Here is a 17,149-nt window from a genome sequence, read left to right as displayed (position 1 = left end):
ACCAACGATGACTTAAGTCATTCAACGTGACAGACATGCAACCCTTCCACAGATTGCTGCAGATTTCAATGCTGGGACATCAACAAATTCAGCGTGTCAACCATTCAACGAAACATCGTCAATATGGGATTTCAGAACCAAAGGCCCGCTCGTGTATCTATGATGACTGCATGACACAAAGCCTTACGCCTCACCTGGGCCCGTCAACACAGACACTGGATTGTTGGTGATTGGAAACATGTTGACTGGTCGGACGAGTCTAGTGTCAAATTGTATTGAGTGGATTGACATGTATGAGTATGGAGAAAATCTCATGAATCTATGGACCCTGCAAATTGGCGGGGGACCGTTCCATGCTGGTAGAGGCTCTGTAATGGAATAGGGCATGTGCAGTTGGAGTGATATGGGAACCCTGATATGTCTAAATACGACTGAGGCAAGTAACATGTCTGATCACCCGCATCTATTCATACCCATTGTGCATTCTGATGGACTTGGGCAATATAGTAGGACAATGTGACACCCTATACATCCGAAATTGCTAAAAATGGCTCCAGGAACTCTCTTCTGAGTTTAAACACTTCTGCTGGCCACCCAGCTCCCCAGACATGAACATCATTGAACTTATCTGGGATGCCTTGCAATGTACTGTTCAAAAAAGATCCCCACCCCTCGTACTCTTACAGATTTATAGGCAGCCCTGCAGGATTGATGGTGTTGGTTCCCTCCAGCATTACGTCATACATTAGTTGAGTCCATGCCACGTTGGGTTGTGGCACTGCATGCTTGCAGGGGTCTACATGATATTAGGCAGGTGTACCAACCAGTATCTTTGGCTCTTCAGCGTAATTTGCTGTTCCACTGTGAATAAATTGCTAAGATATCCAAAGATGAACAAAATGGTAACAAAGACTGACATTTCAAATTTAAGAGGAGTGTGTGCAGAGTAATAATGTGGCTCACATTGTTAACGCAGAAGATTACTAAAACAATGTTTATAATCAGTTACAAGGAAAGCATCAACACCTTGTCTATCTGTCAAATAAGGCTAAGTACACTGTTTCAGATAGTATACTCGCAGAATAACATCCCTCTTCCTCCGCATTCTTCTTCACTTTAAGGATAGTGGATTCTTTTAACCTACAAATGATGATAATAATAAAGCATTTTTATTCATTTTTTTTTTTACTTTTTTTGGAATCATTTCAGGCTGTGGCAGTTATTCTAAGATTTACTTCAAATTCAATACTTCGGTATAAACATGCCTTTCAACACTATCCTTGAGATAAATGATACCACAGCAACGCAGGGCCACTGAAAAGGTGGCTTTATTGTTATTAAGTATTCAACGACAAAGTTCCCTCTTGTATCAATTTTTTTAAAGATTCGAATTCAATTTTAGCTTCTCCAGTTTCACCCTAATATTCAATAATAGCTTAGTCCATAATTTTCTATCTGTTCTATTCCCTTCCCAGTGCAATTACATCTAGGGAATGGCAGCCAAAAAGTATTCTTTTTAAAAACTTTTGCTGGTTAACTCTGCCAGGACCAGGTGAAAATCTAACATTATTTTCTTATAAATCTCAAAACTCATCAAGAAAAATTTACTTTAATAAGTAAAATACATAGTATTAAAGGATGTGCAACAAGAGACGATATATTCACATGAGAGTTTATGCTCAGTACTTTGAGCTCAATTCATATTGAGACCAAATTTAAAACATACACATTTAAAAAATCTTTGTCTGGCCTGGAAACTGCGTCCTAGGCTCAACAACAGCAACAAATGTTTCCATTTTTGTGTCATTTATAAGAATACTGTCATGAAGTGATTTATGCAAATATGCAGAACACAAGCTAATGTTTTTGTTATTAAATAGCCTACACAATGAAAATAAAATCCCATTTACATATTTATACTTTTGCAAATTTAGCTGACTCACTTGGATTACAATAGTTTTCTATGATTAAATTTGTAATTAACCAAGTGTATTAGTAATTGAAGTCATGTTTGCTATTTATACTTTTTCAAACAATGGAAAATCCAGGATGGAATGTCAGTGTGGTTTCAGCTCTCTGAGACTGCAGATGTGTGTGCAAGTTGCGTTTACGTGTGTGTGTGTGTGTGTGTGTGTGTGTGTGTGTGTGTGTGTGTGTGTGTGTGTGTGTGTGTGTAGTGCCCTCAAAGGCCTTAATGGCCGAAAGCTTTAATTGTGTGAATCTTTTTGTTGTACCTATCGCGACTCAGCATCTCCGCTATATTGTTACTTATACTTTTACAGTTCATGCTGGAGATTCATCACTCCAAAATATAAAACTACATGGTACAACATGAGATACTTCAAAGTCAGTCCTCCTCCTCCTCCTACATCTCTGTAATCCTCACAACACATATGTCCCTCTCAGTCTGTCCCATCTTTTCCACAACCCCAATCAATCCCTCCTTCCTTCTGAGGGTAGAGCATAACCAAGTCCCACAGCTAGGAATAGTATTTTCAACTTTTAAGTGTTTCTATCACTAATACCTGGAATTTGGCCTCCAAAATGTAAGATCTGGCCAACCATTCTGTTAATTTTTATTAACAGTTCTTTCAGCTGATTTTTCCCATTTATACTATTGATAACTTCAGACTGTCCTTAGCATGAATAGTGAGTAATCCAAGCATACAACCATTTCAATTTTTAATTAATGGAAAATCCAGGATAGAATGTATCTTATGGAAAGGATACTTGCTACTCAGCATATAGCTGAGATGCTGAGTCGCAGATATGTATGACAAAAAGACTGCCATAAGTGAGCTTTTGGCCAACAAGGCCTTCAACGGAAATATACAATGCACACAAACACACACACACACACACACACACACACAACCATAGTTTCTGGCAGTTGAGGCCAGAATGCGAGCAGCAGAACATGACGGGAGAGGCAACTGGGCGATGGGGTCAGAAGGAAGCTGGAGGATGGAGGTTAGCAGGGTAGGGGTGGGGGACGGTAAAGTGCTGCTTGTGGGAGTGTACAGGGATGAGGTGGAGAGAGGGCAGGGCAGCTAGGTGCAGTTAGAAGGGAGAACGCACACAGGGGACGAGGTGCGGGAAACGGAAAGAGAGAAGTAAACGGACTGTGGGTGCATTGGTGGAAGAGAGGGCAACATAGTGCTGGAATGGGAACAGGAAAGGGCTACATGGGTAAGGACAACGACTAAAGAAGATTGAGGCCTGGAGGGTTACGGGAACATAGGATACATTGCAGGGAGATTTCCCACCTGCGAAATTCAGGAAAGCTGGTGTTGGTGGGACAGATTCAAATGGCACAGGATGTGAAACAGTCACTGAAATGAAGAACATCATGTTTGGCAGCATGCTCAGCAATGGGGTGGTCCAGTTCTTTCTTGGCCACAGTTTGTCAACGGCCATTCATGGGGACACACACCTTGCCGGTTGTCATGCCCATGTAGAATGCAGAACCTTGGTTGCAGCTTAGCTTGTAGATCACATGACTGGTTTCACAGGTAACCCTGCCTTTGATGTGATAGGTGATGCTTGTGATTGGACTGGAGTAGGTGGTACTGGGAGTATGTATGGAATAGGTCTTTTATCTAGTTCTATTACATGGATGTGAGCCATGAGGCAAGGGGCTTGGAGCGGCGGTTGTGTACATATGGATGAGGATATTGTGTAGGCTCAGTGTGCAGTGGAATATCACTGTGGGAGGGGAGGTAAGGATAATTAGTAGGACATTTTGTTGTGTTGGCAGAAGAGCCAACAACGTGTTACTAGAGGTGGCCGAAATGCACACATTTTAGCTCAAGCAGGCTGGCATGAGGAGGGAAGGACTATACTGACGTGAGGTCTGGAACATGACAAGGAATGAGAATTCAGAAAGCGGACGTAATTAGTTTGATACTTAACTTTAATCCATTAATGATGAACGTCGCTCTTGACGGTACATGATTCACAATATTATCTGTTCAGATTATAGTAACTGAATATGGCGCCTTTCTAGGTCATAGCAAATGACGTAGATGAAGGCTATGCTAAACTGTCGTCTCGGCAAATGAGAGCATATGTAGATAGTGAACTATCGCTAGCAAAGTCGGCTGTCCAACTGGGGTGAGTGATAGGGAGTCGCCCTAGACCTGACCTGCCCTGCCATGTGGCGGTGCTTGGTTTGCAATCACTGATAGTGGCGACACGCGGGTCCGACGTATACTAACGGATCACCGATGTATACTAACGGATCACGGCCGATTTAAAGGCTACCACTTAGCAAGTGTGGTGTCTGGTGGTGACACCACACATTTAGCATTTCGGGGCACAATGAGAGGTAGCCAAAAACCTGCCAGAGACTTGATTTAGCTGCTCCAGTCATGGGTGACACTGAACACAAGGAGACTGCTCCTCTGCGGCTGGATGGTGGGATGTTGGGAGGTGGTGGGTGACTGGAGAGATAAGCCATGGGAGATCTGTTTGTGTAGAAGTGAGACCTGCAGCATATTGCCACTGCAGATGCAACAGCCAGGCTGTTGGAAGGGACTTCTTGGTATAGAATGGGTGGCAGCTGCCAGAGTGATGGTACTGCTGGTGGTTGGTGAGTCTGATATGGACGGAGGTACTGATGTAGCCGTCTTTGAGGTGGAAGTCAACATCAGGAAGGAGGCTTGTTGGGTTGAGCAGGGCCAGGTGAAGTTAATGGGGGAGAAGCTGTTGAAGCTCTGGGCAAATGTGGATAGAGTGGCCTCACCCTTGATCCAGATCACGAAGATTTCATCAATGAATCTGAACTAGGTGAGTGGTTTGGGATTCTGGGTGTTTAGGGAGGATTCCTCTAGCGAGCCCATGAATAAGTTGGCAAAGAATAATGACATGCAGGTCCCCATAGCCGTACCCCAGGTCTGTTTGTTCAATAGCAGTAAGGCCATAGGCATTAGGAGTGTGAATGTAAAGGGAGGTGGCATCAATAGTGAGGTGCTGCGCAGCATATGGTAAACGTATAGGAATTGTGAAGAGTCGGTGGAGGAAATGGTTGGTATCTTGTATATAAGAGGGTAGCTTGTAGGTAAAATGGTGTTGGCTTACGAGAGCTGAGATTAACTTGGTCCCACTCAACCCAACAACCCACCTTCCTCGATGGCTGGTTGGTTCAAACGGAGAGGGGACCAAATAGCAAGGTCACCAGTCCCATTGGGTTAGGGAAGGATGGGGAAGGAAATCGGCTGTGCCCTTTCACATGAACCATCCCGGTATTTATCTGAAGTGATTTAGGGAAATCACGAAAAACCTTAATCAGGATGGCCAGATGCGTGGTTGAACCACTGCCCTCCCAATTGTGAATCCAGTGTGCTAACCGACGCCAACTCACTCAGTAAATTCCTCAATGTTGACCTCTGCCTCAGAGATGGCTACATCAGTACCTCCATTCATATCAAGCCTATCAACCACCAACATCACTTTCATTTTGACAGCTGCCACCAAGAATTCTCTGCCATACAGCTTAGTCACCTGTGACCATCGCATCTGCAGTGACAATTAGTCCCTCTTGAAATATACCAAAGGTCTCACTGAGGCTTTCACAGACAGTAATTACCCTTCCAACCTTGTACAAAAACATATCTCCTGTGCCTTATCTCTCCAGTCACCCACTACCTCCCAAAGTCCCACTGTGCACCCACAGAGGAGAAGTCTCCTCGTGACTCAATACCACCCAGGACTGGAGCAATTAAATCACATTCTCCACCAGGATTTCAAATAGCTCGTGTTGTGCCCCAAAATGAGAAATGTCCTACCCACTATCTGTCCCACCCCTTCCACAGTGGAATTCCGCCACCCACTGAACCCACACAGTATCCTCGTCCATTTGTACACAAGCCCTGCTCTTAACCCCTTGCCTCACGGCTCATATCCACGGGATACACCTAGACACAAGACCTGTCCAATACACCCCCACCACAACCTACTCCAGTCCAGTCACAAGCATCACCTATCCCATCAAAGACAGGGCTATGAGTGAAACAAGTCAGGTGATTTACAAGCTAAGCTGCAACCACTCACTATGTGGGCATGACAACCAACAAGGTCTGCAAGAATGCCCACCGACAATCTATGGCCAAGAAACAGTTGGACCACCCCATTACTGAGCACACTGCCCAACACGGCGTTCTTCATTTCAATAACTGCTTCACAGCCTGTGCCATCTAGATTCTTTCCAGTGACACCAGCTTTTCTGAATCACACAGGTGGGTACTCTCCCCCCAAAATATCCTACATTCCTGTAACCCTCCTGGTCTCAACCTTCTTTAGTCACTGTCCTTATCCATCTACCCTTACCTGTTCATAGGAACAGGAAGCACTATGTTGCCCTCTATAGCACCACCCTGCTCACAGTCGTTTTACTTCCCCTTTTTTTCTGCTATCCCTCCCCCTTACCTTCCGACTACACCTACCCTCTCTCTACCGCATTCCTGTATGCTCCACAAGTTGCAGTTTACATCCCTAACCCTCACCCTGCTATCCTTCCCCTCCCTGCCCCCGCCTCCTCCTTACCCCAATGCCCAGTTGGCTCTCTCACCATAAACTGCTGCTCACGGTCTGGCCTTAACAGCCAGACACTGTGTGCGTGTGTAGAGGTTTTGTCTATTTCCTATCAGCATCTCAGCATCTCCGTTTTAACTATTACATCTTTATCAGTTATACTCTTCAAAGAAATGTGTGTTCAAAATACATCTGATATGGGTCAAAATGTTCAGCATTGCCACCTGCATGCATGACTGAAGGGGTTGTAGATAAAATGAAGCAAGAGATTTGTCTCAGAAGTTGTCGATCATTCAATAGTGCTTAAGACTGTGACAACTATGCAAATCCAAATCATAAATCAAAGACTGATGACATCAAGTAAACTAAAACATTCATTCCTTAGAAATATATATGATGACGAAAATTGTATGTATGATCAACAGTGGCATACCTGTACAATATTAGCAGTTTCTTGAATGTCTGGAATTAAAAGTGCAAGACCTTCATCCTGTTCAACTTCTTCCTGCAGTTTTGCGTTACTTCGAGATTTTCCATTACCTTTCGATTTATTGAGCCTTTAAAATATAAAAAGATTGAAAATGTAAATCAAACAGTAGTTAAAGAAACAATACATCACAAAAATATCACAAGAGAGAGATGACAATCTACAAAGCAAGTGACTCTGAGACAACCTGCGAAGCAGGTGTCTCACAAGATAAATTACATATTAACTCCATCACTTTCATACAGTCCTGAGAGAAGTTTACAGTGTCTCCTACTATTACAGTATTTGTAGTTGGGTCGAACAAAGGATGTCTCCCCTTGTTCCTACCATATACAAGGGCATCTATACTATACGGAGAGGGAAGAGGGTGCAGCTATAATTACCCTTGCAAGAAACTTCTCTCTATTTCACAAACAAGTTTCAGTTGTTTCATAGCAGCATCCACAGAGAAATATTTAACTTCAACTGTTCATAAAGATATGTTTAACTGAATAAAACTAAAAGGTATTATCATATTAATCCTGAAGAACACAGATTGTGCACCAAAATATGTAAGGTTGAGAAACCAGTAACCAGTAAAACCAGAAATAAAGTAAATATTATAAATATTATACATAAATCTTAATGGAAGCAATGCTTGTAATAGCATTAAGAACGACTATAATTGAACTTCACAATGTTTATTAACTTTGTCAACAATAGCATAATAAGCAGATTGTTGAAAATGGTGGCAAAAATATGGAAGGTATTAGGAATTCCCTTACAAGACCGAAATTTATAAGAACACTATTTTCACAGGAAGCATTACATTTTACGAAGAATATATAACTGACTTCACTCCTTTACATTGATCTGCATTACCTGAGCACAGGCATTACATGAAAATAATGGTTTATCCAATATGAACTATAATAATTCATGCTTTGTGGAACACTGACACTATCAATATTTTTGAGATTTCAGCAATGCAATCACAGCTTTAATTGGAAAGAAGATAGTTTAAAAATAAATGGTACATAGGTGTTACCAGTGAATAAACTTCAACTGTCACGTAACTAAATGGGAAAACAAAAAATGACCAACTATCGAACTACAGCACCTGTATTATAAAGGAAGCTAAGAGCTATGATAGCCCAACAGACTTTGTCAATAGTTGTTAAATGTGTCAATAAAATGTTGTGCAGTATGAAGCAACACACCTGAAAAATTATTCTTTCAATAACAGTTCAATCTACAGTCTTAAGAGCATTAAGTTGGTTATAGTTTCCCACATTTGACAAACAATAAATTATTCGCTACTTACAAGATAGGAAAGGAATCATTGCAGAATAGATCTCAAAAACAAAAGAACCGCTATTACTTCATCAATCATACATAAATAGATGCAATTAATTTCCTCCACATTTGTAAACTTGCTTTTTTTTCCCATGTATGGCAAATGTTTTATTTAGTAGCTCATTCATAAATTAATGATAAACTAAGAGAGCAATTACTAACTTCAGGCGGGAGGCATATGTGTCAACACAAGTACGCATCTTGGTAAGGAGGCACACGACAGAGAGGTCATCATGCTGTCCGCCATCATGCGGCAGCAGCAGTGTCACCAGCTGAGGGCTCAGGGCCATGGCACGCAGGAGCTGTAGCACTGCACGGTACAACGGAATATGTCGCGCCATGTCCAACACTGAAACATATTAAAAACCATTTATAGGTAGCTGAACAGCAATAATAACAAGGTTCAATCCCAACACTATCACAAAAAATACCTATACCATTTGTCATATGATGCACATAAACCACACACACCAAGTTCGATAACTTTTCACTCATTACAACAAGGATCTTGGAATTTTAATAACATAACCAACACAGCAGAAGAAATTTTCCTTGATGGTTTCCACACCAATGCCCTAGCAATGTATTTGGTAGAACCAGACACGCACTCACTCGTAAAGTAAAGGGAGGGGGCACTGATGCATTACTCCATAAAATTCTTGTTTCACACAACTGTGTCAAGGTATAAATAATAATAATGTTCTCAGATTGAAAGTCCAATTATACCTTGAAAATCGCATGGCACCAAAAGGGTTAATGTAATAAATCTAGAAAGCCTTAAAACCCTGATATTCATTTTAAAACACTATGTACTTAAAAAGCACTACACGCTTGGGCTTTTTTTTTTTTTTTTTTTGTACTTGTTTACAAATGTGGCACATTTCATTGTGTTTCAATATTGGACAAATTACTGAAGCCGCAAAATGAAATTTGTTTACACACATTGCTCTTGACTTTTTTGTTGGTGCATTACGGTAGGCAGTTTATAGTGCACAGTTATTTTCCGAAACGAGAAATATACTTCCGAGTATGAAGTCTTTATTGCTCTCCTTCCCAACATGATGTTTAGTATTACTTTTGTGCTGTCATTCATATATTGTTAATAACAGGACATTTACACTTACAGAACCTCATACTTCTATAATACCTGAAATAAGAGAATTTATATATTTAGCAAAACTTATGTGACATCTATCAACTGTAAAAATAAAAACAATAATCAAATAAAACAACAGATAAATATCCAAGAGAAAAAGAAATTTGTCAATGCAAATAATTAGTCATAGGTTATAATTGTAACCTGAATCATTCCTCAGATACGCAGAGACTGCTGGCAAGAGACAAGACTGCTTGAGGAGGTCGTAGAACACCCGAGGTAGTTGTGGCTGTTCCTTTGTACCCCCTTGGTTTTCATCTTCATCTTCATCATCATCGTCATCGTCATCATCGTCATCATCTTTACTGGACAAGGATGTTGGAGCTTGACCACCAGGATTGATATAACTTGAGAAGACCTGTTCGAAAGATAAGATTTAAATAAACCAAAAAATGCAGTGCAATATCATAATGGCATTGCTCATAAAAATACTACCATGCCTAGCTGCAAAACTGATTTTAAAAAGAATCTAATTAAGCAAATTAGCAAATTATAAAACGTTAAGTTTCATGTCAATTATTTTTAATTTGAAACAGAAGCAAGTTGACTGCAGATTGCCATCAAACTATCTCCTATCTGACTGAAATTTTGCACAGATGTCCCTTAGAGACGAAAACTATGCTGGGCAAAATTTCAGCTCAAGATATAAAAAGTTCTTTCTTTGACAAGGCTTTGAGAAAAGGGATGCAAAATGTCTTGCAATCTTGGTGACAGTTTTGGCCAAATTTAAGATGAATTACAACTGAAAATAAGACAAATAATGCAAGAGAGATCTTCAATCTGTACTCAACCCAACATTAAAATTTCAGTGCTATGTCATTTTCCATTTTAAAGAGAGCAAACGATCTTCTGTGCCATTTGTAGCTGGGAGAGAGAGAGAGAGAGAGAGAGAGAGAGAGAGAGAGAGAGAGAGAGAGAGAGAGGGAGAGAGAGAGACCCGACATTTCATTTCACATCAGAAATCAGATATGAAACAGTCTCCAACTTCCACCTACCCACAAATTGCTAGAAATTTTTTGTGAAAAAATTGTGAGTCCACTGAGGTGGGTTATGGACACTGTAAATGAGGTATTTTCAGACCTTCAGGAACCACATTCAGTGACGTTCACCCAAAAACAGAAATTTTCACTTTGCCCTCACAACTGAAACTAAGATGCCCAGCTTCAACATGACTTAAAGGACTAGTCTGTTTATATATGGTAATCTGCTCACCACAAAACCAACAGTACGCCTGCCTTGAGCAGAAGTGGAAAAATATGTGGCATCTTTTGCACTAATGAAGGTGTATACGTGGATACGAAAAAAAATTTCTCAGATTTTTCTTGAATTACCCGGTTACAAATACACTTTCTCAAGTGATGATAAACTTTTTCCTGGATGAAAGTACATTTTTCCCATGTTAAGTGATGATCTACTATCCCTTAGGGCTGTAAAATTTATCAATCATTTGAATGCCGAAGGATTTATACACCAGCACAGAACTTTCTGGCACTTTAGGAAATGCATCCCAGCAAAAAACCCGCATTTTGTTAAGATCTTTGATGTGCAGCAACACACACACTGTATATTTTTTCTTATTACAAAAGTGTAAACACTAATTCCAATAATTACCATTACACCATGGTGGTTTCTTAAGTAATGAAAGTGAGAATCCAACACTCCTTTTTCACCCATTCATGTGATCTCACTTGATGACAACAGATATTCAGAGCATATGAAACGTATGTAGTCAGCCAATAGCAGCATCACTGCTAAGTAGCACTAACACAAATAGAAAACGTTAATGATTTAAAATCACCAAATAGCAGAGATTCTGGCTCACAGATAGGCACAACAAAACGAGTGTCAACCAGGTAAGCTTTCAGCCAAAAAGATGTTCATCAGAAATAGAACACACACACACACACACACACACACACACACACACACACACACACACGCACACACACACACCTATTTCGCGTAAAAGGAAATAAACTCTGAAAGCAAGGCTTCTAAAAAAAACCATTTGCAGTATTTTCTCACGACCCGTTACAAATGTTGTGACATTACATCCATCGAAATGAGGCCCAGGAGAAATATAGGTGTGTGTGTGTGTGTGTGTGTGTTTCTGATGAATGCCTTTTTTGCCAAAAGCTGACTCGGTGACAGTCTTTGTGTTATGCCTCTCTGCGACTCAGCATCTCCGCTATACATACGGTGACTAGCAGCTATTCTTTTCATAACACTATCATGTTCCTTCCTGGATTTTCCAGTGTTTTATTCTTTTTAAATTAATATACATACAGTATAGCCACATGAAAAGCTAAGCTTTCACATATACCGATTATCAACAATTTCTGCTGTTTTTACCGAGGGTGTTGTTAGGCAGAATCCCAAGAGTACCAGCTTAAATTGCAGCAGCTGAATATTTCTCATAAGCATAATTATAAATTTCATTGCTCTGTACTGGACATTTTGGTGGGTTACCTGGCTGAATACGTGTTCTGTCGAGCACTTTGATTGTTCCCACAGAACAGCCAGTTACTTTCATGTATATCAAACACAAATGCGCCAGAAAATTTTAAATAATGTCATAAATGGCTGGTCTTCTAGGCCCAAAATTTTTCTAGGTGGTTGATCCGCATTGTTTAGTTTTGAATGAGAATCTAATGCTCCAAGATTTAAGGAATTCTTCACACATTCTCATATCTAGCATAACTCATCCTGCATAAAATGAAGTAAAATTTGAAAGTAATGCTTCTAAAAACAATCGTTTGCATTATTTTCTCATGACCTGTTAGAAAGGTAAACAGTTGTGACGTCACATTCCTTGGTGGTGGTGGTTAGTGTTTAACGTCCCGTCGACGAGGTCATTAGAGACGGAGCACAAGCTCGGGCTAGGGAAGGATTGGGAAGGAAATCGGCCGTGCCCTTTCAAAGGAACCATCCCGGCATTTGCCTGAAACGATTTAGGGAAATCACGGAAAACCTAAATCAGGATGGCCGGAGACGGGATTGAACCGTCGTCCTCCCGAATGCGAGTCCAGTGTGCTAACCACTGCGCCACCTCACTTGGTCACATTCCTTGAAATGAGGTCCAGAAGAAAGATGTATTCAAAGCAGTTTGTTGTTCCGAAGTAGTGCATAGTCTGACACATTTTGCTGTCAGCATATGTTTGTGTGTGCTCTGTGTTATGTTGTTGTAAATTGTGCATTTTCTTTGCAACTTAAGTTTTATTTTGGTGTTATTCTCTTGTTTATGATTTATTGCTGCAGTACTATTCTGCAGTAACAGACTAAAGTAAAATTTTTGATTATAATATCAGTTCTTACCAATTAAAATTACAAAAATTTAACTGAAAAGTGAAGTAATGAAAAATTACTGGAATTATAAAACATTCCCAAGATTTTCACGGATTTATCTTGGAAGAAAAAAATTCCCAAGGTTTTTCTGGATATCCTGAGGTGTGTACACCCTGACTAACTAATGATAGAGACAAAAGTACTGTTCTTAGTCAAATTTGGAGGGAGGGGGGGAGGGGAGGGGAAATCCCCGAGAATTATAAATATGATAAGGGAGATGGTCTCAGGAAGCACCTGATAAATTAATGCTGAGTAGGGGAGGGAGAGGGCCAGTAAACCACAATAATGACTTTTCTTTCCTGTCAGCCGAGCTACATACCAGCCATTAGAGGTAGTTTAAATGCAGTTTTTAAACATCAATAACTTATATGAAATAACAATCATATTATTAACACACTTTGAAATATTAAGTATTATAGAATTTTTGATTTATAAAACTCAATGAAATTAAATTTCAGTTCTATGTTAAACATGCATAATTCCTTAAGATTTTATGAGATTCTTGAAATTCACTTATTTTTTCAGGTAAAATGCAATTCCCTGAAAATTTAATGCCTCACTGCTACTCTGCACTTCTTACATCCAACAAAGCCTGTTCACTAATGATAAAATAAATTATTTAATTTTATTTATCTTCATGATTACAGCCTATTATCTGAAAATATAAAATACGCCACACAACTGACATTTTCTTGGATAGTAATAAATGATGTATTAACTATCTATTTCTGATTCTTAATTTTCTTTCAAGAAAGAAAAAACTATAACTGCTTCTACTACTACAAATCTACAATGAAACCCTTAACCATTTACCCAATTACTAATACTACCACAAGAACTACAGAATTTGTTCTCCATTCATTTATTTTAGTACATATAACTTGTAGATGGTTGTTTCTGCTACTGGATCCACCCTGATACTATCCATCACCTGGGCACAGGGCAGCACGTCAGCAGCACTTTCCTCCAACAGCACGTAATTCCACCCACCATCAGTTACGTCTTAAAGTCCACACTTCCACGATTACTTGCACCAACGCAACATAGATTCTTGCGACAGTATTTCATTCGGTGGTCACTGGCATCTGTTATCTTTTCTCCACCTGCAGAGTATGTTGTCTAGCGTGGACAGCAGCATGCTGACTTATGGATGAATGCCTCGTGAAGTCTTCCTTAGCCTGCCTGGATACTATGGCTACAGTATCATCCAAGATGCATCACTTTGACTCCCTCCTTAGAGCTACTTTGGGGTCCAACATCCTTAATACCTGATGTCCATTACCCATTGCATCGTAGAATGTGCAGTCCCACAATGTGTGTTCTGGTGAGCCCACACTACCGCAGGCATAATTATCATTCATCTGTCTGCTGATTTTGTATAGGTATGTAGCATAATAGACACGGCCAGTGACATTACGTGTCAATCCCCTTGGCGGGTTAAGAAATCTCATTTTTTATCTCTTCTTGATATTAAGGAGAAATTCATATGTTCTAGTGCTTGTGCCTGAAATGCCCCATTCATTTTACCACAGCTGTAATATGTGATCTTTTATTGCCTTTTTTGAATTGGCCTCAATTACAAGCATCCTTCATACTTCAATTTGATTGCATTTCTTTAACCAGTAAAATGCTGCCCTTTTCTTAATTTCCAAGTCCTGCAAGCATACTCCTAGAATTACTAACGAAGCATCATTTCGGGTAGTGCAGTATGTGCTTGTTAATCTTAAAAACACTGCTAAAATGACCTGTCAGATGTTTTTCTTTAATCCCAGAAATACGTCCACAAGGAAACTTTCACTCAGCTGAAGAGTGAAACTTCCATCCACATTAAATCTTTGTTCCAAATACAAACACAGAACATTGCATTCCAGGGAAATGCTCTTATTGATTAAGCAAGTGTAGCTTCTGGGTGTGTGTGCTGGTTTGGCACAAAATTTTAATCAGACATTAAGTTCCAACTCAATCGTCACTCAGAGAGAGAATGAATTATAAATGTATAACATTCTACGTACTAATAAACCATACTTTATGAAAACACTAGCAAACAGGAAGCTTTCAGCATTAATATAAAAAGAAAAGTAATTTGTTTTGTACTGAACAACAGAGAAAATGAATACAAAATGCTTAGTATCCATTTTTGTTTACCCCTACTCTCCACCATGCACAATTTATTTACCTGCAGTAACACAGTGACATGTTCCTCTTCGCTCCGCTGGCGCAGGAGAGCTTGTTCAACATTCCATGACTGTGCAGTGCTCCCTGTTCCAAAACCTGTTCCCTTTGCCCAATACAAGTGAGATTTGTCATCAGACTTCCCTCCACGAACATGGGTTTCACCACCAGTTGCTGAAGCTTTTGTTGCTGCTAACACCAACTACAAAAAGATAACAATACAGAAGTAGAAAAATGTTCATTAATTTAAATTAATAAGTGCAGATATGAAACCAATCAAAAGGCAATTACACTGTGACAAGGCAGTGTGGACCAAAATACTCAGTAAATATCTCTAAACAGCCTTTGAAATTTTGTCAGTGGTTTTCAGGTTCACCCTGTATATGTAATACTCCTATGACACATTTCAGGTTAACCCTGTATATGTAATACTCCTAAGACACTTGAGTTCGTACCACAACAGGAGTGTGCTGTATATTAACTGCAAAATGTTCTTTCTACTACATGCATAGTAAAATTTCACAATGAATGATGGAGACATAAGAATGTTGTCACCTGTTATGAACTGGTGAATGGAGGCCAAGTCTTGCACTATCAAGCAATTGGGACGAGTTTGTGTGATTGCAAAGGTGAAAAGATCACATAGAAAGAGAGAACAGAAAAACTGCACTGTCTCCCTATCACAAAAGATAATTGACTAACATATTTACGAACTGAACACTACCAGGCCAACAAGAGAAAATTATTCCAGGAGTGCTAGTCCCACAAGGTATGCATCAGAAATTTTGTTAAGTATCTGTGCAATATACTTTCTTTCAGAAGTGTTAGTCCCATAAGTTATACAGAACTTCTGTGAAGTTTTTAAAGGTAGGAAAGCTATACTAGCAGAAGTAAAGCTATGAGGACAGGTCACACTTGCAAACCTGTCAGTGGAGCACTTCCCTGTGAGCGACAGAGGTCTTGGATTCATTTCCTAGTTTGGAACAGAGTTTGAATTGGCCAAGATGCCTTAGTGTCATCTTCGTATGAAAGGAGAGACTATTACTGTAGGGCTTTTCGAGACAGTTACTGTAGGCCTTTCCCTGGAAGGTGAAGGATCTCACGTTAACGTCAGAAGAGGAACACAGTTTAAACTGAGACACAAACCCTGCACAGTCACTGAACAACAATTTGAGATAGCTGCTAATGAATTAGAAATGCTAACAAGTTATAATCATCTTGTGTGTGTACTGATCATGTAGTGGTAGCATGAATACCTTTTTCAATAACCTGACCAAAATTCAACACAAGTCTCAACAATAAAATCAGTATAATTTTGTAAGGAGACACACACACATAAAAAGTTACAGATGAACTGAGTAGCATCCTCAAACACCTTTTGCTGTTTGCAGTGCAGCAAGGGTAACAAAAGATCTTGTGGCCACATATACGGGTAAGAAAAAGTGTGATGTAGCTATAAGCAGACTGGAGAAAAATTTATTTGTGTAAAGAATACAGGCAACAACTATTATTTATTTTTTGTGAGTAACAAAAATATTTATTCCAAATATTATTTATTTGCATGAATAAAAAGTCATTCATTACCTGTGAATAACTAGTGATACAAATAATATATAAATTAAAAATTCAGGGCCATTTTTTGGCTACAGTTATCATTTATTAAACAAATGTACTTTTGTTGTTTTCAAATTACTTTTCAGACCAACTCTCTCTTTGCAAAATATGTTTTGCACATGCAAAGAAGAGTGGTATATTATATCTATCAAAATCAACTTTATTTCAGGACACCAATACAGGACATTCAAATCATGATCTAATTCATTTAAAAATGAGATTCAATTTTGCCCCATCTTTTGGCAAATAACTCTGCTGTGATTCCACATTAGCTACACCTCCCAAATTGCATTCAAAGATGAAAAAAATACATTTTCTTTTGTCGTCATACATGACTTTAAACTCTTGAGCTGATTTCTTCAACATTTCTTTGGCTATTATATGTCTTGGTCACGGACAGCAATAATGACAAACTATTTGTTTTTATTTTGTGTAAAACACTGCTGGAACAGTTGCAGTTGGTATAGAGAGGAAAAAGTATCCTAATCATATCTTGGCACTTTTTTTAT

At 39.4% G+C, this 17,149-nt stretch overlaps 1 protein-coding gene across 3 annotated transcripts in view; it reads right to left on the bottom strand.

Annotated features, from left to right (window-relative positions):
- Positions 1 to 17,149, bottom strand: part of LOC126335421 (baculoviral IAP repeat-containing protein 6-like) — a 311,044-nt gene that overhangs the window by 22,296 nt on the left and 271,599 nt on the right. For all 3 annotated transcript variants that reach the window (XM_049998701.1, XM_049998709.1, XM_049998717.1), the window contains 4 exons: positions 15,031 to 15,228; positions 9,654 to 9,867; positions 8,516 to 8,702; positions 6,965 to 7,088 (listed from right to left, as the gene is read on the bottom strand). In XM_049998701.1, the coding sequence (XP_049854658.1) occupies positions 6,965 to 7,088; positions 8,516 to 8,702; positions 9,654 to 9,867; positions 15,031 to 15,228 (723 nt within the window). The remainder of the gene's footprint in view (positions 1 to 6,964; positions 7,089 to 8,515; positions 8,703 to 9,653; positions 9,868 to 15,030; positions 15,229 to 17,149) is intronic.

This window comes from Schistocerca gregaria, chromosome 1 (assembly GCF_023897955.1).
Source record: "Schistocerca gregaria isolate iqSchGreg1 chromosome 1, iqSchGreg1.2, whole genome shotgun sequence".
Taxonomy (NCBI): domain Eukaryota; kingdom Metazoa; phylum Arthropoda; class Insecta; order Orthoptera; family Acrididae; genus Schistocerca; species Schistocerca gregaria.
Note: the sequence above shows the minus strand (reverse complement) of the source record. Positions and strands in the feature narration are given on the sequence as shown.